Genomic DNA, 24,225 nt, shown 5'->3' with positions numbered 1-24,225 from the left:
ACTCAGGGCGTGATCCTGGGTCCTGGGATCAAGTCATACATCGGGCTCTTTGTGGTGAGCCTGCTTCTCCCTCTGCCTGTGTCTCTGCCTCTCTGCCTCTCTCTCTCTCATGAATAAATGAATAAAGTCTTTAAAAAAAAAATTAAATACAGAACTATCATATGATCCAGTAATTTTACTGAGTATGTACCCAAATCAAACAAAAACAATATTTTGAAAAGATATGTACACCCTCTGTTTATTGCAGCATTATTTGCAATAGTGTGTTTTTATCAAGTTTGTCTCCTATTGGAAGGTGTGCAGGTGGTGGAGCTCTGCAAGTGAGCCTTATCCTTGCGGGGGGGTGGGGATGGAGGGCGCACTTCTGCTTTTGTGCACTGTTAGGCCTGCAGGGATGAGAAGAGGGAGGACCTGGGGGAGGAGACATAGCCCAGGCATCCAGTTCTGGAAAAGCTCGAGAAGTGTGCTCTGATGGGGCTGCCCCGTCTGCTTGCTGTTACGTTTTGCCTTAGGTGAGGTTAAGGAAGAAGCAGCCAGATGTACCGCTGGTCACATATGGCTCTTTGGATTTAAATTGAGTCAGATTAAAAATCCAGGTCCTCAGTTGCAGTAGCACATTTCAGGTGCTCAGTAGCCCCGTGGACAGAACATGTCCATCCCCTGGCAAGTTGTGTCAGCTGTACCCTGCTGCAGAGCACGTGGGTCTCCGCTCGTGTCCCCACAGTGGACTTGCTACCTGTGCTTGGGGCCTGCTGGTGATCCCAGACCCACATAAGCCAGCTCTGCTCTGGGAGCTTACTGCCCTGGCTAGGGTGGATGGGAAGAGACACCAGGGCTTTGGAAGCCTCACTGACTTGATACTTTTTTTTTTTTTTTAAGGAATCTATATTTATCATTAAAATTAGAAAATGTGTACAAGCAAAAGCAATATAAAGATCACAGTCTTGTCAAGTTGTCATCTAAAATGCAGTTGGCTTTTTCCTGTTTATTTTTTAAATTTATGTGATGAGCACATTCTTGTAAAAAACAAAAACACCTCAAGCAGTATAGAGGTTCTGAAGTAGAAAGTGGAGTGTTCTCACGCCAGCCCATCCTGGTGTCCAGGGCATGAAATACTGTAGGTGTTGGCATGTGGCCTTTTAGACCGCATGTATTTGGTGCATATATGGGCCAGACGTTCGTATGAAGTGGGCCCACATCTTTGTCTCTGTACCAGCCGTCTGTCCTGGGCATCTTCTCTTATCAGCTCACCACATCTTCTTGTCCTTAATGAGTGGACGGTGTCTCACGGGGGACCATGTCTTATGGCCAGCACTCCTGCGGTGAGCATGCACTGCAGATTCTCCTGTGTGTTTCAGGGTCTCCTATCACAGTTTCCCAGAAGTGATAAATTGTCAGCTTACCCCAGAGAATGCTGCTAGGGCCTGGGCCTTTCTTCAGAGTCCGATTTGTCCTTTTTCTGCCATGGGCAGTTGTCATTTGGTTTTTAATTTGTTTATCTTCAGCATGTGTTTTGGAAAGAAGTTCTGCATTCTTTGTGTTGTGATTGTCGTTTTATATTGAAGTCTAGAAAAGCCTCTTCCGAGTCCAAAATAGCATTTGATTCCCTGTGGGTTTTTCTTCTCTTTGATTTTTTTCACCTGAAAAATTCAACTCTGCATCTGAGTGATGTTTTCAAGTACAGAACAAGGTAGGAGTCTCACACTGTTGTCTTTAGGTTCCTATGTCAGGATTTGGTTTAGCTACAGAGAACAGAAGTAATGGAGTGTTGGTGGTCCAGTCTAGATAACTATTAGGTTATCCCTCTGTGTCGCCTTCCTTCCTTGCTCTACACCAGGGGCCTTTCCTGGATTCTGTGGGCCTCTCTTCCCTTAAGAAACCTGAGGAAGTCTCCTCAGCCTCTGCCAGGGCTCCCTGGCCACTTGAGGCTGTGGGAGGGGCCCCTCAGTATCCTGGTAGACAGCCAGCCGTCTCTGCCATGTGAGGCTGTGTCCCAGGGCCTCCCATTAAATAATCAGTTTCCTGCCGGTTTTGAGATGCCACCTCTGTGATCTATCGTAGAGGAGAGTTTTCTGTGATGGTCACAGCATGGAAATTGTCATGGGAGATTTGGAGACTGACTGCTGGTGGGCTGACATTGAGCTCTATAAGGTAGCAACTAATTTTGGATATAAGGAGACTTCAGTGTGATTTTATTTTTCAGACTTATCTGCTGTGAAATGCTGTTGAGGTTTTGATATGTGAGAAGAGTGCATGTTTATTTCTGAGCAGTAATGATTATCTGGACATAAATGATCATGGATGTACCTATGAACTGCTTTGGAGCATTGAATATGTGGGTGTACTCAGGATGGGAAGTCACAGACTCATAGAATGACCTGTGTTGTAGCTGATGCCTGCAGTTGGGCATGTGGTTAATAGCATTTGATTGTGAAAGTGCGTTGTCAAAAACATAAAATGCAGCTTCTTAAAGTGATGAGAACTATGTGTAATGTTAGTATCGAGTAAAGTAATGCAAATTAGCACTGCTTGGGATGTGAAGTGGTTATGTGTTTTAGGGAGAGCGTAGACCTTAAATGACAAGGTCATAAGCGAAATATTTTTTTAACCCAAACATGCTTTGGTTCATCCCATTCACACTGGTCACACGAGCAAGCATTGTTTTGGTGCCAGGATCAGGTGGTGAGCCGTGAGCCCCTCACCGTGCTGTGGGAAGGGCATAAGGAAGAGTGTGGGAGTGGCGTGGGGGGCAGGGGTGCCTCCCCGATCCAGCATGGTCTCTCTCAATTCCACTGTTCTTCCTGGGGTGGTCTGCCGCCCCAGACCCCATCCTTGGTGCTTCCTCACTTGGAGGGCTCCTTGAGGAGCCCACTGAGCAGGAGCAGGCAGCTGAGGGGCTCTTGGACTTTGCCCAGATGTCACGATGGTTAGACCTTGTGTCTTTCTGGGGCGATGGTGTCATCACACCATGGAGCCCCTGGTCTTGGGGCAGCTCCGGGACTCAGGCAGCGCCTCGCCTCGCCTTGCTCGCCTCACCTTGCTCGCCTCGAGGAAGAGCCAGCAGGGCTGCTTGTCCAGCCAGTGGTCTGGGAGTGCTCCTTCTAGTCCAGAAGGCAAAGCAAAAATACTCTTCCTGATACTCATTACAGCAGGTCACTTTTAGGCCTGATTGAATATACCTTTCAGATAGGTGTGTCATTAGCGTATCTGATTGGCTGGACGGGACCCTTGAAATCAGGAGGCCAGTGTGTTCTACTTGGCACCACTTCTGCTCTGGGAACGTGGGCGTGCCTCGACCTCATTACTAATCTCTTCTGAAATATGGGCAGGGGTGAGGTGATGTGATGCCTCTTGGCTTTGTCACTTGAGACCAATAGGTCCTGTTGAGACGTATTCCCTTCTGGTATGTGGGCTGTTTTGCTAACTATTGAGCTAACATTATTAGGTTATTATTGAGCAAATTTTATTTATCTTCTCTTTGTTTTACTAATCAAACTTATAGTGGAAACAAGTGAATTTGATTTGTTTTATTCCCAGGATTAGATTACTTGCCCCCTAGAATTCATCCTCCAGACTGACTGGAGATGACCATCTTTCCTTCCATGGAAGGAGTCTTCTGTGTAGATCCTTGGCTGGCCCTGAACCTGAACTCCACAAGCCCTGGCCCGCCCCAGGATGGGCTTTTTCACCCTGGGCAGGCAGATAGTGCGAGAGGTGGCTCCTGAGGCAAGGGGACGAGGCAGCTCTCCGAGCTCCCCTTCTGCTGGAAAGGCTACAGTTAGATGTCTGTTAGGAAAAGAGGGCCGCACACACTTGTGCCGCACCTGCATTGGCCCCTGGACCTCCTGGGGGGCTGGCGCCTTCAGGAGAGGACAGCTGGGTGGCGGCCTCGGGGCTTGGTGGCCTGCAGGCCCCGCCCCGCGCCCCTGGGATGCGCTTCCCTTGGTTTTCTGGCTCAGGCTCCCGGGTGACCGACGGGGACACGGCCTTCAGGGCGCTGGCAGATGGGCCTGCGGGACTGCGGGGCACAGCGAGCCGGGATGGGATGCGGTCTGCCCCGAGCCGCCCCTTTATCCTGTGCCTGCGGAGGAGATGAGCCGTCGAGGCTCGCGCAGCACAGCACGAGGGCTTGGCTGTTCCCGCTAACTTGGGTGTGTCTTTTCTTTTGTCCACCAGACTTCATGAGGAAATCATTGACTTTTATAACTTCATGTCCCCTTGTCCTGAAGAAGCAGCCATGAGACGGGAGGTGGTGAAGCGGATCGAAACCGTGGTTAAAGACCTCTGGCCAGCGGCTGATGTGGGTTCACTCTTTACTCGCGCCCGGGGCTGGGGTCATAGGGTGTCCCTGGCCCTAGGCCACCCCCCGTCCCCACCCCTGCCCGGGCCTGGCCCTCGTGGCAGGGCTTCCGCAGGCGCGGCCCCGGGGAGGGCGGTGGGGCGGCAACTGGGAGTTTGGCATGCACATTCCCACGCCCTGCACCTTCGCAAGCAGCACCCTTGGGGTTGGGAGGGTGGGCCTAAGGGAATTTGTTTCTGGAATAGTGCGATTATTCTTTTAAACTCACCTTGAGATTAGAATTCTACCCATTGCCCTCATTCCACAACATAGTGTATGTTCAATTTTGTAGAACTGGAAAAGAATTTCCAAGAATTACCTGACATGAATGTGTGTTGCTTGAGATGGGGGCCATGGGCACTTGGGTGCTTAGCACAGGCAGTGCGACACATGTCCTGTGGACCACCAAGTTGGTGATGGCCCAGGGTGCCTATGCTGATCAATCATTCCTACTCATGATGGTGACAGGAGACCACCCAGTGATGGATGGATGAGCTGGGCTGGTGGATGGCACCCATGCTCCCAGTGAGCAGGTGCAGTCCCTTGAGTCCCTCTGCTTTTTTTTTTTTTAATTTTTTTATTTATTTATGATAGTCACACACAGAGAGAGAGAGAGAGAGAGAGGCAGAGACATAGGCAGAGGGAGAAGCAGGCTCCATGCACTGAGAGCCCGACGTGGGATTCGATCCTGGGTCTCCAAGATCGTGCCCTGGGCCAAAGGCAGGCACCAAACCGCTGCGCCACCCAGGGATCCCTTTTTTTTTTTTTTAAACTTTATTTATTTATGAGAGAGAGAGAGAGGGAGAGAGAGAGGCACGCGCAGAGACACAGGCAGAGGGAGAAGCAGGCTCCATGCTGGGAGCCCAATGTGGGACTCCTCCTGGGATCCCAGAATCATGCCCTGAGCCAAAGGCAGATGCTCAGCCCGCTGAGCCACCTGGGTGTCCCAAGTCCCTCTGCTTTTACAACAACATTCATGACATTCCACGTTTTTGTACTTAAACTTTAGTGCCTGGGGGCTAAGCCCTGCCTTTGCACCTTAGCTACGAGTTTGAAAATTGTCAGCTTTGAGCAGTTGTGGGAAAGGCCAATAATTGTTTCATCTCTTCATTTGAGTTTTTAAAAATTCCCATTTCGGGTGGGTCTTTAACTTAAAGGGTAAGAGGATTTTGATGGTGTTTTGCCACCTTTCCCCCTTGCCCCAGCTTGCAGGGCAGTTCTAATTTTTCCCCAGAGTAGGAGTGCGGCCTTTCAGTGAGATGTGGGAGAAGGCTGCCTGCTTGAATTGTCCTGTGTCATGAGACAACCTCTGTTCTCTTTCAGGTACAGATATTTGGCAGCTTTAGTACAGGCCTCTATCTTCCAACCAGGTGAGTACTAGATCCGAACGGCTCGTGTTGTGGGGATGTGGGTCTAGTTGGGGTGGGGAGTGTCTGCGTGCCTGTGCCTATTAAGGGCTAAAAGTAGGTCCCTCAGCTTAGGAATGTAAGCTAAAGGAAAAGACTGGAGTATAGAGGAAAAATTGCAGGAAATAAAATCTAATTTAGTGTTACGATAACTGTTGTATTTTTCCTCTTGCACGTCATTTGTTGTGTTACAAAAATGCTAGACACCAGACACATAAAGATGAGTGGGAGGGTCATGGGAAGAAAATGCGGTGCAAAATATTCTGAAAGTTTTGGGTATGTTTTTGAAAATCGATCTTCTATTTTAATGACGATTCAAGCAAACAGTCTATTTAAACAGAATTTTGTATTTTTTAATTGAAAAATAGCTAACAAATTTGCATCCTAAAATTGTTCTTCAGTGTTTCCTCCTCAAGAACTATCTTGATCCCAGAACAGTGTTATGTGCACTGTTTCCTTAAGCTTACTCTCCTCTAACCCACTGTTAGCATTTGGACACTGAAGAGACTGTAATCTCAGGATTTGGGACTTTAATCTCAGGGCCAGTGGGGAAGTGATCAGATCCCAGGTGCCCAGGAAAGCACAGGTTGACAAGAGTGATGCAGTATATGTAGACAGCACAGGAGGAAGAGCCAGGAAACGTCAAAGGGGCAGGCATTTTCATTTCAACCTCCTTGATTACCTGGGAATGCTGGGAAACTCTTTCAACCTTTGGGTTCTCCATCCTTATGTTAACCAATAATTCATAAACTGTCTTCCCTTCCTTCAGAGGGATATGCTTAATAGGTGGTGTGTATGGCCTGGAAGGAGATGGGAGTATGCAGGCCCTAGCACCGGTCCACCCCAGAGGTGTGTGTTACTGGATAGTGATGTGAGCCAGGGGTTCATGGTCACTTCTTCTTCTGTCCAGTGACATCGACTTAGTGGTCTTTGGAAAATGGGAGCGTCCTCCTCTGCAGCTGTTGGAGCAAGCCCTGCGGAAGCACAACGTGGCTGAGCCGTGCTCCATCAAAGTCCTTGACAAAGCTACAGTAAGTGTAGGGGCCTCGGCCCGCAGCCCCAGCGGAGGCTTTCGCACACCTGCCAGCAGTTGCGATTCACCCATGTCTTTAGCTTATGTTTATAGGAGTTGCTGCTTAAACTTTTGAAGGACTTCCCTCTTGGTATAAATGTATTTGTATTTCTTTTGAATAGTTAGGATTACCAGCTGAGAACGTATTTCATGACAGTGTGAGCTACTGCAGGGTGTGAGAGCATCATGCTGTACTTGGCACTAAAATACATGATTGGTCAACTTTTGTTAGGATGTCTTTATAAGAAAAGGATGCATCCAGGTGCTGCCTGTTTGGGTACAGGTAGTACAAAAAATGTTTACCATTTGCCAAGTTCTCTTTAAGAAACAAAACTTGCCTATTCCTTTCATTGTTTAAAACTGTATCTATATAAAAACCTTTTATCTTGGAGAGAAGTTGGAAGATGAGGGTGCTTTGATGTGTGCTTGTCGAGGTGTGTGCTTGTCGAGGTTTATCTAAGTCCTGGATTAGAGATGCCTCAGGAACTGTAAGTCACTTGCCTACTGGCAAGTGGCCCTTAGTAGAAAGCCCCCACCATGCCCTCTTGGGGCTCTGCCATTTGTCCCGTGGTGTTGGCTTCTTGATGAGAACAAGGTGGTAGTTGTCTCTGACCAGGTATGCTGGTTTGGATGTAGAGGCCAGGCCAGGCTGGGGAGCAGGAATATCTTCATGAGGGAGTTAGCGTGTTGTGGAGGCATGGGCTCCTTCTGAAACACTTTGTGGTAAGTTCTTTGGGAAAGCATTTTGTTTTTCTGTCTTCTTGACCATCATGCCTGGTGGTCTTGGTGATCTCCAGGAGTTGCTGTCATCCCCTGCTGCCCATCCCTGTCACATGTGTATCATGGGCAGTTTGCCACCAGGTGTGTGTTTCAGGACCTAGATGAGGTGTGCACTCTGTATTCTACTAGGAGTTTTAAACCTTCGATTAGACATCACTTGTTTTTGGTAAGGGAACATCCTTTTACATTCCTTAGAGGCTGAAGGAAACAAAGTCTTGCCTTTTGTTCCTGGAAGAACATGGGCTTTGTGTGGGGGTAGGAGGAAGTGTGGTCTGTATGGCTGCTGGGGCAGCTTTAATGAGGCTGGTTTTGAGCACCTTGTGGTGATAAGTCTTTTTGATGAGAATCCTTTCAAAATAGCTGCTTCTCTGGTTTTATAGGGAAGTGTTTTTTTTGGCTCTGTTTTTATTTTTTAAATTGTCTTAGTGAATACCCAAAGTAGAATTGTTCAAGAGAAACAACATCAGCACAACATAAAATTGAAAAACTGGCTTTGAAGTTACTCTGTTTTCAGAAATTCTTTCAAACGTAATTTGGGGACCTGGAGGCACCCCTGGGGGCGCAGGGACTTAGCCAGCTTCTCCTCCTGGAGCCCAGGACTTCCCGTAATTAGTGGCTGATGCTGAGTCTGGCCAGGAGGGCTGGGCAGAGGTGAGCAGTAGCTCTTTTCGGGGGCGGGCAGGTGGAGCACGGGGCTTGGGTTCAAGGGACTGATGAAGTCGACATTGGCAAAAATCCCTTCTCTTCTCATTTTTAAAGTCTGGGGTTCATGATCTCTCAGCCCTTTGGTGAGTTAGGAAAAAAACCCTCTGTACAGCATAGGAAACATTTTGAGCCAGACTGTGGTGAATGTTGGCCATTAAAGCATAGTTTTTTTCAATTAAATCTTTGCAGGTACCAATAATAAAACTCACAGACCAGGAGACTGAAGTTAAAGTCGACATCAGCTTTAACATGGAGACTGGGGTCCGGGCAGCGGAGCTCATCAAGAATTACATGAAGGTGCAGTTGTCAGCGAGTTAGCACTCACTGTAAAATTAGGGAACCTGTCGTGTCGGGTGTCTCATGAAACTAAACTGATAGTTTAGTCTTTAATGATAAAGACTATACAATTGAGTTGTTTATCATACAATATTGTTTCTAGAGATGCTTTGAAATTCTTTAGCTGTTTCCTTGGCTAACCATAAAGCTGAGTGATTTTTAGAGAGCTTTCTCACTATTACAAAATGACTCTCCCTAGAGCTCAGTGTGCCTGATTTCGGAGTTTAGTTTATTGCAAGTGGAATGCATCACAATGTAGTTTTTGCTTGCTTTGGATCGTCTCCGTGCCCAAGGGTGGGGTAGTGGACTTATTCACTGAGCCAACCAGGTGCGTGGTCCAGTTGAACAGCTGGTCTTGCCCTCCTATTTTAGGGAAAGTGGTAAAATCCCTATAGAGGTAACCCCAGGGTCATAATCTGGATAGTGCCTTTTCCCACAGGTTCAGGGACCTTGCTCCTTCAGTTTTTCCCTAACCCTGCAGCAGCAGGCTTGTCTGAAGGATCATTTCTGTGCCCAGCAGAACACAAGAGCCTCAGAAGCTTCCAGTGCCCTGCCCCTCCCCTCTTTACCAGCCTCTCTCCGTTTCCTCGTTACCTTCACCCTGCTCTCCGTGTTCTTCTGGTGTTGTCCTTCTGCCCCACGAGCTGCTCACCTCCCCACCACCCTGGTGTCTCCTCTCATGGGGGCCTCTGGGCATGGGGATCTTGTGCATTGCCTCCAGGACCTTCCTGGCTCACTGCCCCATCCCCTCCTCTGCTTCCTGTCGCAGAGCAAGCTAGGCCATGGGAAGTAATTTGAAGGAATACACTCATTCATTCTTCCTGAGCTCCTCTTTGTTTGGGGATTCTTCACGTAAGCTTCCTCATCTCCTCCCTGCTTAATTGTGACCTGGGGTGTGGCTCCCAGTGGGGTCTTAGCAAGCCCCTCACATAACTAACTCTCAGGCCCCTGAAAGTTGAGGATGATTGGCTTTAGAGCCTTCCAGGTGTCAAGAGGATGGAGTAAGCTTTTCTTTCTACTATGGGAAATTTGCTATGTGAGAAATCTTTCAAGGTATATTAACAATTAACAGAAAAATTTTTCTTTTGGAATTTACAGAAATATTCATTGCTGCCTTACTTGATTTTAGTATTGAAACAGTTCCTCCTGCAGAGGGACCTGAATGAAGTTTTTACTGGTGGAATTAGCTCATACAGCCTAATTTTAATGGCCATTAGCTTTCTACAGGTGAGTGTGCGTTCTCTTTAGAGACCTTGATACTGAGACTTAAATTGAAACACATTCTTCCTTGACGTTGTGAAGCCGTTGCTTCATGGATTCCAGCAGTCCTTGCTCTCTCTCCACTCTTCTGTTTTGGTTTAGTGGAAACTGACTTCTGATTATCATAATAAAACTATTTTGGTCAATACTTACTCCTTTTTCTCCTTTATAGCTTGCTTTTGAGTTTGAACGGTTTGAGGAAGGGTGGGCTCTCCTGGTCCTGTCCATAAGGGGTACACCAGTCTGAACTGAGGACCCTGTACATGTAGAGACTTTCATGCCTTGATGGACAGTTAAAAAAAACCTGATTTTTTGTTTACTGACTGATAAAAAATTTGTCTCAGAAGAAAATTTGGATACTATATATGACAAAAAATACAAATTGCTAAAGAGAGAGCCTTTCTTCTCAGATTGACAAGAAATAAATATTTTGTCTTAAATTTTATATTGCCCTTTGTTGAGTAGCTTAGAACAGCTGTCAATAGAAAACCTGCCTGTATGTGTTAAATGCTGTGGTGTTGATGAACCATACTTACATATTTTAATATATTAAGTAGTTCCTAAGTGAACGGAAACAGTAACTACCCCATTTATATTTTCTTGAATGAAGAAATTCAAGCTTTGTTTTTCACACAGTCTTCCCCATATACTCTAGCTGTTCTTCCAGGTGTATATCATTAATTTTGTATTTTGATTATGCTTAGGGTTTAGAATTTGGCCAATTTCCTCACCATTGATATGGCTGATGGAAGTAGTGGTTTCGCCATCTTTCATTATTTTGACTTCCATGGCCCGTCTTTGCCAGAGAATCTCGAAGAATAGTGAAAATGGAACCCCACACCTGTTTTTTTACAGTTTCTTATGGTTTAATCACGTTGCTTTGCCTTCCACGTTTTCCTCTGTGAAGTTATCTTGGTGCCATTCTCCCCTAGTTTTTGGACATTATTTTGAACTAAAATACAACCTGCTCTTTCCTCATGTTTTCCTGATTGGAACTGTTTTAGTAGCCTTGCTATCATGTCTGCTGCTTGTTCCTGTGGCGCCAGGCCCCGGGCTCAGTGCCTCCTGGCCCCTCACCCCTGGGGTCCTGGCAGCAGTCCTCTGACCCCACGGAAGGCCACACGTAGCATGGCTGGGCTGGCCGCTGACCTCTCCATGCCCCTTGCCCATCCTGCCTCAGAGCTGTGCCTTTCTTGGCTAACTAAGGTAAGAGAGCCCAGCCTTGTGCTGGCAGCTCTCACGTGTTTGATTTTGGCTAGAAGGCTGGCAGGAAGGGAGTAAGGTAAGGCAAAACTCAGAATGCTGCCCTTGAGCCTCTGGCACATGCAGATCCTCAGAAGCTGAAGTTCTTGGGAACCCTAAAGTACTTATAGTAAGCGTCAGGAGATGCTTCTCCTCAGGGAGTTGTATGTTGTATGTTTTCAGGCTTTGTGCTTCCGTCAGGAACTGTGCTTTCCCCTGGACATGACTGTCCGGATCCACACCTGCACTGTCCAGTAGAAGTTCCTACGTGGCCAGCAGGGTGGCCACGATCCACACGTGCTTACTGAGCACTTGCCATGTGGCTAGTAAATGCAGCTTTTTAAAGTAATTTGCTTTAATTAATTGAAATATAAACACTCGCCTATGGCCTGTGGCTGTTGTAATGGGCAGTGCAGGTCTGCTGGTGGGCCTCTTGGGTTGGAAACAGATCCATAGACAGCAGCTTAGGTTCAAAACAAGTCCGTTACCTGCTTAAAGAAACCATGGCACCAAATGGGAGGCTGGCGCTAATCTGTGTGACAAGCAGGGATGTAAATTTGGTGTAAATATTATGACACAATACTAATCACCTGTACACAGTTAAAATTAACCTTTCCACACGCTGTTTGTCACACTATGACACTGTTCAGTCTAACACTGCCCTCTATGGGTTGTCTTTTGCAATAATGGGATTAAGGTTAGACTTACCATTTACCATTTAGATGACTTTATATTGCGGAGAACGTGGTCTGCTTATGGATCAATTTTTGGTAACTTGTGGTTACTCAGATGTCTGTGTTAGTAGGAAGACCCTCAAGGGATTATTAATTTTGGAGAATTAAAGTATAATAAAAAATTCAGATTAGAAGGTTTTATTTTTTTTGAAAGCTACATCAACAAAGACACTCCAGGCTATTTTGCCTGTAGTGTCCTCACAGAGCTGGTGACTAAGCAGGTGCCACAGATAGCCTGTCCTTGGAGAGACCACTAGGTAGCAGATTGCATGCGGTCTTCTTTAGAAAATGACTTGAATCCAAATTGTGGATCTGTCGCTTTTACAGTTGCATCCAAGAATTGATGCCCGGAGAGCTGATGAAAACCTTGGAATGCTTCTTGTAGAATTTTTTGAACTCTACGGAAGAAATTTTAATTACTTGAAAACTGGTATTAGAATAAAAGAAGGAGGTGCCTATATCGCCAAAGAAGAGATCATGAAAGCCATGACCAGTGGATACAGACCATCGATGCTGTGCATTGAGGACCCTCTGCTGCCTGGTAAGGGCGCCTTGCTCCTCACTTGCTGTGAGCCAGGGGACGTGGCCGGCGCAGGGTGCAAGGAAGGGGGTGGGTACCTACTATCCCTGCAGCCAAGGGTGGCTCATCTCTCATGATGTGGGGTCACACAGTCCTTACAGTTAATGGGGACACCTTCAGAAGTCTTTCTTTAATGCTCCTAATTGATTTCTTATAAAGTTGGAATTTTGTTTACATCTCATAATTAACCAGAAAAATGTAGAAAATGAAAATTAAGGAAAAGAGCTTATTTTTTTTTCTGATTGGGAAAGTATTTGTCACATATTCATCATAAACCATTCACTTCTGAGAAGTATGTCACATAGAAAAGCAAAGTGTGTCCTAATCCTCTTGCATTCCCCGGATGTGTATTTCTCCAGTTCTTCTCTACAAGGATATTAATATTTTTATTGCAATCTTTATTAAGTGGATCACGTAATACAGTTTTTCGGCTTGTGTTTTCAATTAACCACAAATCCTAGCCCCCTTCCCTGTGTGTAAGGCATGTTCCATTGCGAGGATTGCTGCATTGACTGTCTCAAGGTGGTCTGTGGTCTCCCCGGTGTTAGTCCATCAGCTTAGTGAGGGGTGCTTGTTCCCCTTCCTTTAGGGACAGTCTTTTTAGTCTTTGCCGATCTGATAGAGCCGTGCAACATACATGTTCATTTAGTTTACATTTCTTAAATGATGAGTGAGGTGAAGCAAATTTTTATTTATCCATTCCACAAATGTTTATTGAGCATCTATTAGGTGAGACACTGTTCTTACTGTTGGTGATAAAGTCAGTGACGGACAGGTGACAGAAAAGGTGGTGGAGAATGTCCGCTCCAGGTACACTGCCCTTGTATTTCTGTTGTGCGAGTTCACATGCTCCGTCCATCTGTCTGCCGACTGTTTCCTGGTGACTTTGTGAGATCCTGCGTGTGTTAGGGAAGCCTCCTTGTTGTCATGCTGTACATTTTCTCCCCAGTTTGTCCCTTGCATCTGTATTTGCTATTTTTCACTGTTCAGTTCCTATATGTATATTTTAATGTCCTCAAATTTAGTGATTTGTTTTGTTTCATGGCTGCTGGAATGTGAAATTCACTTCTTAAAAATCTTGTGACAGGAAACCTCCTGACTGTTCTGTTGTTGATAAATGACAGGACTTCGGCCATGCTTCTTCAGAAGGGCTTTCCCTGGCAGCAGAGGAACATGTTTTCACATCTGTTTGTCTGTGTTCGATCAGTGAAGTTGGAGGGATTTCCAGTGTCTTCAGTGTCTGTTTAAATGTACTTGAAAGATGAAAGCCCACATTATTGCTGGATTGTACTATCAAATCTAGAAAAGATAAAATTCCAGAGCTTAGAATGGCTCCTAAAAACCCTGCTCACTTGAATTGTGAAGAATGTATATGTGAGTTAAAATTCCAAACTGTGCTGTTATAAAAAGTTAAGTTCCTCGACTGGGGCTCACTTGGTGACTTCAGTGATGGCTTCATCTGATTTGCCACCTGTCTGGTCCTTAAAACGGGAGCGGTCAGCCCTGGAATGTCCTACCCTAAAGGACTTGCTTCCCGCAGGTCCCAGTGCTAACTGAGCTGCGAGGTGCCCTGGCCAGGTGCCCGCCGCAGTGCGCGCGCTTGGTCAGCGCGGCTGGGTCTCACAGAGGCTGCCGCCCTGGCTTTCTGGTGTGTTCACCACCTCGGGAGTCACCAGACTTCAAGAACTGTCACTCTGTCTCTGTGAATGACATCTCATGGAGGTGGACCCGGATCTGAGGCTGCAGGTCAGGCCCCGTGGCCGTCGGGAGATTTCCCAGGTGCCTGCTGCAGCCCCGCTGATGTGGTCTGGGAGCGTGTCCGCAGCGAGGGCCCGCTTCAGGATAGCTTACGTGAGCAGATCAGAAACATCTGGATAAAGGGCCCGGCATCTGCAGAGTCATACAGCCGCCTTTCTGTTTCAGGAAATGATGTTGGCCGCAGTTCCTATGGGGCCATGCAGGTGAAGCAGGTGTTTGACTACGCTTACATTGTTCTCAGTCACGCAGTGTCGCCCCTCGCGAGGTCCTACCCCAACAGAGACTCTGAAAGGTAACTCACGCCCCGGGTCGCTGTGCTGGGCTCCCAGCCCCCGTGGCATGGCAATTCCAGGCCTCAGCCTCTGCGCAGCTGGCACCACTTACCTGTCACGGGCTTCAGGAAGTGTGTTAGAGGATGTGCCGGCACGTGCTAGCTGGACGTGGAGCTACTGATAAGGAGGCCTTGCGGGCATTTGAGGTGGCCATGTTTGGTTCATCCGTGGCTGAGCACTGAAAATTTCTTCTTTGGGGAGTTGACCGTTTCTTCAGGGTATTTTATTGGGGAAGTGATTTCTGGCCTTTTAACGCTTTGGAATGTGCTGCTTTCTCTTCAGGCCGTCCTCACGGTGCACATGTCGCGTTCTAAGTGAGTGCTCGTGGGTCCACAGGCCCCACCCCGCCTCTCCTGCAAACTCATCCCTCACTCTGCATCACAGCACACTTTTGCAGTGTACCCTTCTGTTGGTAGTGAGAAATACTTGCAGAGTGGTTGGGAGGTGGTGGGATTGGGGGGCGGAGGGAGGGAGTGAAGGGGGCGGGCAGTGGAAAGGAAGAATAATCAGATGGTGGGAAGTGGTTGTCTACACAGTGCAGCATGGTGCTTCTGAGGCCTGGCACCCCTCTGCCCGCTCACAGTGCTTCCCAGCAGGGTGGTGGGCCCTGTGCTGGGTGCTTGGAGTCTTGGCACCCACCACGTGCCTGTGCCAGACCTTCAAGAGTGTTGGGCAGGGGCGGGGGATGCTCCCCTGCTCAGGCCCTGGGTTGAAACAGTCTTTCGAAGTAGCTAGCTGTAGGTTCAAGGATGTGTGTGGGAGGGAACCCACTTCTACATTGTGAGCTCAGAGCACATTTGGGCTCAAGCATCAGAAATTATATGTATTTTATAGAATTATTTTAGCTTTTTTCCTCTTTCACTTGGCAAAGTGATATGTTGTTAAAAATACAAAAGAACTGGTCAGAAGGGTTCGTGGGCTCCGTAGTAGCTCTGCGGCACGTTGATTCCCCACTGTGTCCCTTTGCAGTACTCTAGGAAGAATCATCAAAGTGACTCAGGAAGTGATCGACTACCGGCGGTGGATCAAGGAAAAGTGGGGCGGCAAGGCCCCCCCGGCGCCCGAGCTTGGTGAGTGCCCATCTGGTCATTACTCCTGACCTTCTGACACCTTGACGTGGTAGTGTCTCTTTGTCCCTCAATGCTAATCCTTCACACTAAGGAAACACTGCATTTTCTCTAAGAGTTTACAGCTGGGAGATTTAGGCCAGTGGGAGTACAACGCATGCCACACATGGACTTTAATGTTTCTTCTAGTAATTACATGAAAAATGCGAAGAGAAACTCAGGTGAAATTCATTTTAATGTATTTTATTCAATTTTGTGTTCAAAATAGTAACATTTCACCATGTAATCAGCATAAACAAGTTTGGAGAGATTTTGCCCCCATTCTGGCACTGGGCCTTTGAGACCACGGGTCCTTGCTGCACATCCTGCCCTAGTTTCCCCAGAAACTTGCACTGGGTTTACATTTTGTTAAGATTTACAGTTGAAAACTGTTGATGTATCCAGGTTGTTCTAGGCACATTTGAAGGTTTTCCAATAACTGAAACAAAAATAATTTTAAAAATTAAGTAAAATTAGAAGTTCAGTTTGTCAGTCTGGCTAGCAGCATGTCCAGTCAGTGGCAGCTGTGGCTGGAGGCTGTCCGGTGGGGTGTGCACATCCGTCCTACGGTAAGGGACTCAGCCAGGCTGTTTTCCCCACAGATAACAGGATCAAGATAAAAGAGCGAATCAGTGCATGTGATGGGGATCAGCCGCAGCGCCGAGACCCGGAGTCCCCCTACAGCCAGCGCCTGACCCTGTCTCTGCCCAGCCCCCAGCTGCTCTCATCCGGCTCCTCTGCCTCCTCTGTGTCTTCGCTTTCTGGAAGTGACATTGTGAGTGTGCGTGCTGGGGAAACATCCATGGTGGGTGTTGAACCTCTACTGACGTGCTCATTTCTCTCCCTTCCGTGTGTGTGTGTGGGGGGGCACCCCAAGACTGCACCGAGGGGTCCCCGCTGTGCCTCGAGTGTCAGCTGGCAGTCAGAGACTCCGTCCCTGGGGCCTGGGAGCAGCTGTGCCGCTCATGGTACAGCTGTGGGAGACTTCCTTGGATAGTTGTTGTAAACACTTGTTTGGAGCTGAAACATTGAAGTGAGGGGTCTGTCCTGTGTCACTTGAACGTTCTTGGGTTTTGGGAGGACTTGAAGCAGCAGATACGGCCGCATGCTCGTGACCACACTGCAGACACTGCTTTCCTAACTGAGAAGCAGTGCGCCTCTGTGCAGCTCTCCCTCTTACTGTTTCCACTCACAGGATTCTGACACACCACCCTGCACAACGCCCAATGTTTACCAGTTCAGTCTACAGGCGCCAACTCCTCTGCTGGCCAGCTTACCCACCGCCTTGCCCATGCCGAGTGGCAAACCTCAGTCCGCTACTTCCAGAACGTTGGTCATGACAACTAACACTCAGGTACATGGCTGGCTGGCCCCCCTCCTGGAGATGGGCCCCTGGGAGCCACGTCTGAGCTGTGACAGCTGCTCCAGGAGTAGCCGATACTTTGGATTAGAAATAGATCTTTGGAAATCTTTGGAAGGTACATTTCTGTCTTGCAGGACATGCTTGTCCTTTTTTGGGCCTGTAGCATGTAATTCCTGTCATTCTGTAAAAGACCGTGTCCCCGAGGTCCTCCCTTTCCAGTGAGGGTCTCTGAGCTCACGAGCACTGAAGGGGCTTTAGACAAAGTCCAGGGTGAGCATCTGACCCCAGTGTGACATGTCCAGGACAGGTTGAAGATCAAATGCTGGTGCCATGGTCTCATAGGTCACTTTGCTAACAGCCAGTGAGATTAAAGCTAAGATTGCTCATATTTTAAGCCAAGGCTCAAGGCCCACTTTCTCATTTTATTTCTAAACTGCAAACTTGACTTTCTAGTGTAGTAACTATGGAAACACCCACCATACAGCATCATGGGCGCTCTCTCCCATGAAGCTCACCAAGAGATGAAGTGCCTCACTCGGGATGAAATGGGCACTGAATGCTGGGGACACCAGGGGGCTCTTTCTGGTGCTGCGGTGCCCGGGGGGAGCCAAGCCCCCACCGAGGAGAGGGCCTATGTGCTACAGCCCCAGCGGGGTCTTAGGTAAAGCGTAAGGAAGGCTCCCTGCATGTGCTCTATAGCCCCTGTTGCCCTGCAGCTGCTTGGTCAGCCCCCCTGGAGCACCATCTGGGAGACCCCAGCTCCTGTGGTATCACTGCTCTCAGAGCGGGGGCCACAGTTAGTCTAGATGTGAGCAGTGCGGTTCTTGGGGGCCTGAGAGGGCTTTACACCGGCACCCGTGTGCCAGTGGGCACCGTAATGCAGAGATAGATGTCGTCCAGGACCAGAGGGGCAGAGGAAGCAGGGTTACCAGCCTTACCCCGCATCTCTCCACGGGCCTGTGTTGTGCGGGGGTGGGAGGGGGGTGGTGGCCACGCTTCTGTTCTTTCCAGAGATCGAGGGATGAGTGTTAGTCTGAGGACTGATTTATTGAGTTGTTGCTTGGTCTTCAATGAATAATGACACTTTATGACTTGGTTACTTTCTATTGTAATTGCTGTATGAGAACGTAGAATGTTTCTGATGCAAAACAGAATCCTGTCGGGTTGTAGTAAAATGCAAACTAACCGAAAGCAGTGCCCTCCGTTGGCGGGCTTGGCGTGGGGACTGTTGACCTCTGTCCACTCGATGTCTCACTGACGTCTCTGGTCGTTCTGTTCCTAGACCAGGTTTACAATACCTCCGCCGACCCTAGGAGTGGCCCCCGTCCCTTGCAGACAAGTCAGCGTTGAAGGGACTCCAGCATTGAAAGCCGTTCACCACATGTCTTCCCCGGCCATTCCGTCCGCCTCCCCCAATCCTCTTTCCAGCCCTCACCTGTACCACAAGGTAGGCCTCCCCCCGCCTGGGCTCCCCGCACTCTCTGCCAGGCACAGGGCTCCGCAGAGATGTGTTTTGAAATAGAATTTGTTTTCTCATCATTTAGCTTCATTTTTGCTTTTCTTTGTGGTGGATAGGGTTTAAAAGTGTTATTTTAAATGTCATACGGTTTAGCATCACTCTTCATTTTTCCATTGAACTTGTTAGCATAAAACTAAAGTTCGAAATAAGGTTCAAAGTGAAGAATATTTTATTTTCACATTTATCTATTGAATTAATTTATATGCCAGCTACCTTGGTTTTCAAGAAGCAAATGACACCATCAGGAACAAATGCTGGTGTGACCCGGTGCGCAGTGTCACCGGGCCCATGGGGTTTCGCCCCCTCCCCCTTCTCTGGGGCGCTGTAGGGCAGAGGGGGGCGAGGCCTGCTGCCGGGGCCTGCACCTGGGGTCCCCACGAATGCACTTGCCTGCTCCCTTGTGGCTTCTCTAAGTCCAGATTCTGCACAGGAGAAGCTGTTCTGTAGGAGGAAAACAGGTTGTTACTCGTTTCCTGTGCTCTCGAAGGGTCCGAGTATTTCCGAGAACTGTGATGGACCATGCAGGTTCTGAGGGCGCATGTTTTCCCTCAGGTGCTGATGGTATCGGGGACGCTGACCTCCAGTACTTCAGACGGTTCCTCTGCTATTTATCTGATCGTTTTTTGCCAGTAAATTTTTAATGCTTAAGGGTTGGCTCTTTGAAGCTGTGTCATTAAGTCCTACTGTTACTCTTATTTGGAGCTAAGTAATAGAACGTTCCTCCTCGGATCTGCCCCTCCTGTCACCATGGGGTTTTCAGTGCCCTGCCAGGCATATCACGCCGGCCTGCTGGAAACACTCAGGGGGAGGTGATGACTTTGCAAACAGGAGCTCGAGCACCAGCCTGCTGGACGTTGGAATTCCTGCAGGTGTTTCCAGAACATCAGAGCTGAGGTGGGGGAAAGAAAACAAGGGCCCGTCTTAGTTCTGTGGACTCATAGGACCAGTTAGAAGTGTGATGCTCACGTCTGCGGATGTGTGCATGTGTGCTTTGATCCAGGTGTACGGCCTCTACCTCGGTGGGTCACTGAGTGGGCAGGGTATTTGCCATGTCACGCGTGGTGGCCACCGTGACCTGTAAGCATGGCTTGCTCTGAGCTCCTTCACATTAAATGTCATGCGGATGCTGCACTTGCATTGGGGACGGGACCACTTTGTGTGAGCCCTGGGCAGCCTCTGTACACAGTCCCTCTCCACAGGCCGGGCCTTGTCTCTGGGGAGGAGGGTAGGGACATAACTCAGGGACACTGAGGCTCGCTGCCCAGCGGTGGGAGCGAGGTGGGGGGGGGGGGCCCACCAGGGTCTCCAGCGCCACCTCCAGCATCACTGTCCCTCTCTGTCTCTTTAGCAGCACAGCGGCATGAAGCTGTCCATGAAAGGCTCGCACAACCACAGCCAGGGGGGCACGTACGGCTCTGTTGGCAGCGGAGGCGTGCGGCCCCCGGTGGGCAACCGTGGACACCACCAGTACAACCGCACCGGCTGGAGGAGGAAAAAACACACACACACGAGGGACAGCCTGCCCGTCAGTCTGAGCAGATAATGGCCCCTGAGGGCGCCGCCCGGCCCCCCGCTCTTCCACAGACTAGCGCCCCGCCGGGACCTGAGACCAGCATCCAGCACGTGGGCCCGGGCCCCGGGGGCCGCCCGCCGCTGATCACTCTGCATGTTCCTTGTGTGGTGGTCACGTCCATCTTAAAGAACAGCTCCTTGTGCTCATCTGTGAAGCCTTATTAAACATGGACGCAGTTTTCTGCCTTCCCGGATCCTTCCTCCGTGCCCGGTCAGGTCTGGACCGGGAACCGCAGGGACGGGACGCAGGCCTCGGCGCTTCTCAGCAGCCAGTCTGGTTCCTTCGCGGTTTGGGTGTTTTCGTGTCACGTCCGCCAGAGCAACAGAGATCAGCCCCCGTTCTCGTTCCTTCCCCAGTGGGTAGGGTTGGGAGGTCGCCATTGTGTCACTGCCCTCACGTTTTGTTTCAGATTTCAGAACTGTTTTTCTATGTAAATATTGAAAACTTATGGTTTGTGCAATATCAGATATTTTTATTTAATTCATATTTTCACATAAGTTATATTTAAGGGAGGAGGTTTTTTAAACAAGCTTAGATCCTTTCCCGAGTCGCATTTTCTAAGTTGGGTTCATCGTGTCGGCTGGTTGAGGAGCACCGCTACCAACACCGTGAGTGACGGGCTCGGGGTTTATTTTTGTGTTTTTCCTGTGGTCAGACACAAGGCCTCCGAGTTCGTGGCGGGGTGGGGCGGGCGGGCGGGCGGGCGGGCGGGGGGCGCTTCCTTGCAGGGGGCTCGGCTCCCCGGCCTTCTGACCAGCTGCCCGCGGCCCTGCCGGCCGGCCTGTCTGCTGTCTCGCTCTGACCGCAGAGCTTTCACGTTTTGGTTTTCGGTTCTTTTAAAGTAGACAACAAATCCAGCGTTTAAAGTGCCAGAAGTATAACTTTCTAAGGGGACGAAGGGTTGTCACATTATAAAATCTTAAAAAAAAAAAACAAAAAACAAAAATGTGAAGTTGAAGTGCTCAGTCCGTGTCAGTCACAGAGCCTGTTGTAAGGACGAGGCCGGTGAGTACCCGTCCGGACAAGGGCGCCCAGATTTAGGAATGTGGAGAAAGGAATTATGTTGATTCCGTTGAGGAATCTGTATAGCAGTATGTGTTCGTTCTGTTAAGAGCAAATCTACGAGAAGTACTTCAGCTGCTCATTGCACCGGGGGGGAGTATTTTTACCGTATGGCAGGAGAGCACAGCCCAGGGATGGGCCGGGGCAGCTGGCGCCCGACCGCAGAGGCGTACAGGAATACTATGCAAGTGTAGTCCGCCATGACAACCACTGTCTTTGTTACCTTTTTTTGAACAAGAATATATCCATCCTGCCTAACCCTGAGTTTTTGGAGCACCACAGTTGTCCTGGGTGTGAGTTGCATCTCATAGGTCATCTGACTCCCCATTTTTGAAATGGGGGGTTCTGGCCCTGCTGAACACTACAGGTAGGTCGGTCTTTGAAGTCCACTAGTGGAGAGTGTCGCGTTGAGAGACTGAACTACCATGACGCCTGGTTGATGTGCAGAGTGGGGAGCTCTGGAGTGCGGACTGAGGGCCAGGTCCAGCCAGGACGCCTCTGATGCGCGCGTGGCTGGCCTCCGCCCCGGGACCGGTCCCCCGGCGCCGTTGGGAGCTGCGAGCTGCGGCTGCGGCTGCGGGTTCTCCAGGGGCATTCCAGAATAGAGTAGCACATGTTGTCTGCAGTTCTTGATTGAAAGTTATCAAAAATATTTAAAGATATTTAAATTGTGAATCTATTGATAAAGAAATATTTATAAAAACTGATATGTAGGCCTGTACTAATCTCCACGCATTAGCAATATTGACTCACCCTACATTAAGGAACCCCCTGCGGGGCGAGTGTCCCATGGGGTGTGCATTTTAAAGCTCGATTCACAGACACAGGCGCCATGCTCCATCCCCGTCATGGTGAACCGAATGAATTGGCCTGGCTACCACTGTGGTCACGCACTACAGGTTGAACAAAACGATATCATGTTTCGATTTTTTTTTGTGTGTAGACAACAATGTGGAAGCTAAAATTGACATATTTTTATGTAAAGTTTTTCTATTCTTTGATTTTTAATAAACTTTGGAAACCAGGTGGTGTTTGGAGTGTGTGCTTTCCTTTCAAGGGGAAGGGCAGCTTCTACCATTTAATGTTCTTGAACCTTCTAAATAGAGCCATTTAAAGTAATGTTACGGTCGGCTTAGGAAATTCAGGATCTAGCTGAGGTTGCAGGCTTTGTACAGAAGAATCACAGCTGACACCCCTTGTTTGCCCTCACGTTCTGTGCCCGGGGGGTCACTCACGTCACTGACATGACACTATTGACGTGCCGTTCCTGAGAAGCCAGCTGCGGGATACTGCACCAGTGAGACTCTCCAGGGAAACCATGCCTTCTACATCTGGCTTACATCAAATTAGATCACTTAAAAATAACAAAAACATTTTTTTTGTTTGAGAGATGGAGAGCGTGGGCGGGGGAGGCGTGGACACCCTACTGAGCAGGGAGCCTGATCGGGGGCTCGATCCCAGGACCCTGAGTTGATGACCTGAGCTGAAGGCAGACGCTTCACGACAGCCACCCAGGCGCCCCTGAGAGTAACCCATTGTAAACAGCCAAGCAATCAAAAGTAGCTTAGAATGTAACATACTTAGAATTTGTGAGGAAGTATCTAAAAACTCACAGAGCAGTGAGTGATGGGAGGACATGCCTCGCCTGCCGCCCAGAGTGTGTGCTGGAATGCTCCACCACGGAGCCTGGGACAACCCTTGTTCATCTGCTTCTGCAAGGGTGTCGGGAGTGCTCCTAGCAGGTGCTGCCCTGAGGACACAAGGCCCTTTCCACAAAGAGAGGGCTGCTGAAGACCCCACAGAGCAGGAAACAAATGTGCCAGGTGTCAGTGCTCTGAACAGTGTTGGAGGCAGAGTGACAGAGTGTCTATGAGTGGGACACTGGGAAGGCCTTGAGCTGGGGCTGAGTGGCCCACGGGAGCTGGCACGGTGGTGGCACAGCAACAAGGCCCGATGGCTGGGAGCAGGTGCAGAAGCAGAGGCTGGAGGGAGGTGAGCCGGGACGGGAAAGCAGGGGGTTTCTATGTCCCCATGGCCACTTACGGGAGGATGGACTGTTGGCGGGTGGTCCTGGGGAGCGGCGACTGCCATGGGAGGGCCCTGGTGGGCTGGGGCTGCCAAGGCCCCCTGATGGGCTGGCCAGGTGGGAGGGCAGTGCCCCGGCCCCGGTGGCTGGCGGCCCACAGCCCTCTGGATGGCACCACGGGCAGGAGCCCCAGGCCTCCGGAAGGAGTCCATTGAGTAGGTAAGTCACACCTGTGAGCTGGAGCCCCAGGGAGGGGGAGACCGCGTTACCTGCAGAGTGTCACCCCATCTGCTCAGGGGAGGCGAGAGGGTCCCTGTGTTCCCGCTGGACTGTCGGGAGGTGCCCAGCATGGCCGCTCGCCGCGCACGCCGCCCATGCTCGGCTTCAGGGTGGTCACCTGCAGATCGCAGTGGTCCCCAGCCACGGGGGGTCCGAGGGTTCGGCCGCGGCCCGGGACGTCCTCGCAGCTTGATCCTGGGCCTGGGCGCCAAGCTGCAGGGGCACGCGGGAAGTGGCGACGTCCCGGTGTGGACAGGCCAGTGCACGTGTGCACATTTACGCTTCCGTCGCCCTGTCGCCTCGACGTCCTTGGAGCGTCCAACCTGCGAAGCCCGGGCCAGTCCTCAGGTAACAGACGAGCGCCGGGAGCTGATGGAGGAGGGGAAGCGGCTGCTGAATATCCCGCGCTCGGGCTGGTTCTCTATCCCCAACGGCTCGGCAACAGGCTTCGGGTTGTTTCCGCGGCTCCTGGGGCTGGGCAGCTCGTGAGCGACTGGTCACGGGGGCCCTTGGACTGAGCTCGTCCCGTGTCTCCCAGCGTCACTGGGCCCTGCAGCCGGGCCCGCCATGACTCCCGGGCCCCGGGGCGCGGTCCAGGCCACATCAGTAGGGCCGGCTTGGATTCTTCCCGACGCCGTGCTCAGCATCCACACCCTCTGAACCGTGGAAGCACCAGCAGTGCTCAAGGCCATACAGAGGCCCTCTGGCGGGTCACTTACAGTTTGGAAACCAGTGTGTGACCCGAGGCAGATT

General features: G+C 49.8%; 1 protein-coding gene across 2 annotated transcripts in view; it reads left to right on the top strand.

Annotated features, from left to right (window-relative positions):
• TENT4A (terminal nucleotidyltransferase 4A) overlaps nt 1–22,192 on the top strand; it is a 43,682-nt gene extending 21,490 nt beyond the window's left edge. The window contains exons 2-13 of one of the 2 annotated variants that reach the window (XM_038583339.1): nt 4,177–4,300; nt 5,663–5,709; nt 6,656–6,776; nt 8,492–8,599; nt 9,737–9,865; nt 12,202–12,415; nt 14,378–14,504; nt 15,514–15,614; nt 16,253–16,425; nt 16,846–17,004; nt 18,296–18,460; nt 19,881–22,192. In XM_038583339.1, coding sequence (XP_038439267.1) covers nt 4,177–4,300; nt 5,663–5,709; nt 6,656–6,776; nt 8,492–8,599; nt 9,737–9,865; nt 12,202–12,415; nt 14,378–14,504; nt 15,514–15,614; nt 16,253–16,425; nt 16,846–17,004; nt 18,296–18,460; nt 19,881–20,075 — 1,663 coding nt within the window. In that variant the 3' untranslated portion in view covers nt 20,076–22,192. The remainder of the gene's footprint in view (nt 1–4,176; nt 4,301–5,662; nt 5,710–6,655; nt 6,777–8,491; nt 8,600–9,736; nt 9,866–12,201; nt 12,416–14,377; nt 14,505–15,513; nt 15,615–16,252; nt 16,426–16,845; nt 17,005–18,295; nt 18,461–19,880) is intronic. The other variant, XM_038583340.1, reaches the window with a different exon arrangement.
• The last annotated feature ends 2,033 nt before the right edge of the window (nt 22,193–24,225 follow it).

Source organism: Canis lupus, chromosome 34, assembly GCF_011100685.1.
Source record: "Canis lupus familiaris isolate Mischka breed German Shepherd chromosome 34, alternate assembly UU_Cfam_GSD_1.0, whole genome shotgun sequence".
Classification (NCBI taxonomy): domain Eukaryota; kingdom Metazoa; phylum Chordata; class Mammalia; order Carnivora; family Canidae; genus Canis; species Canis lupus.
This window is presented reverse-complemented; position numbering and strand designations above follow the sequence as displayed.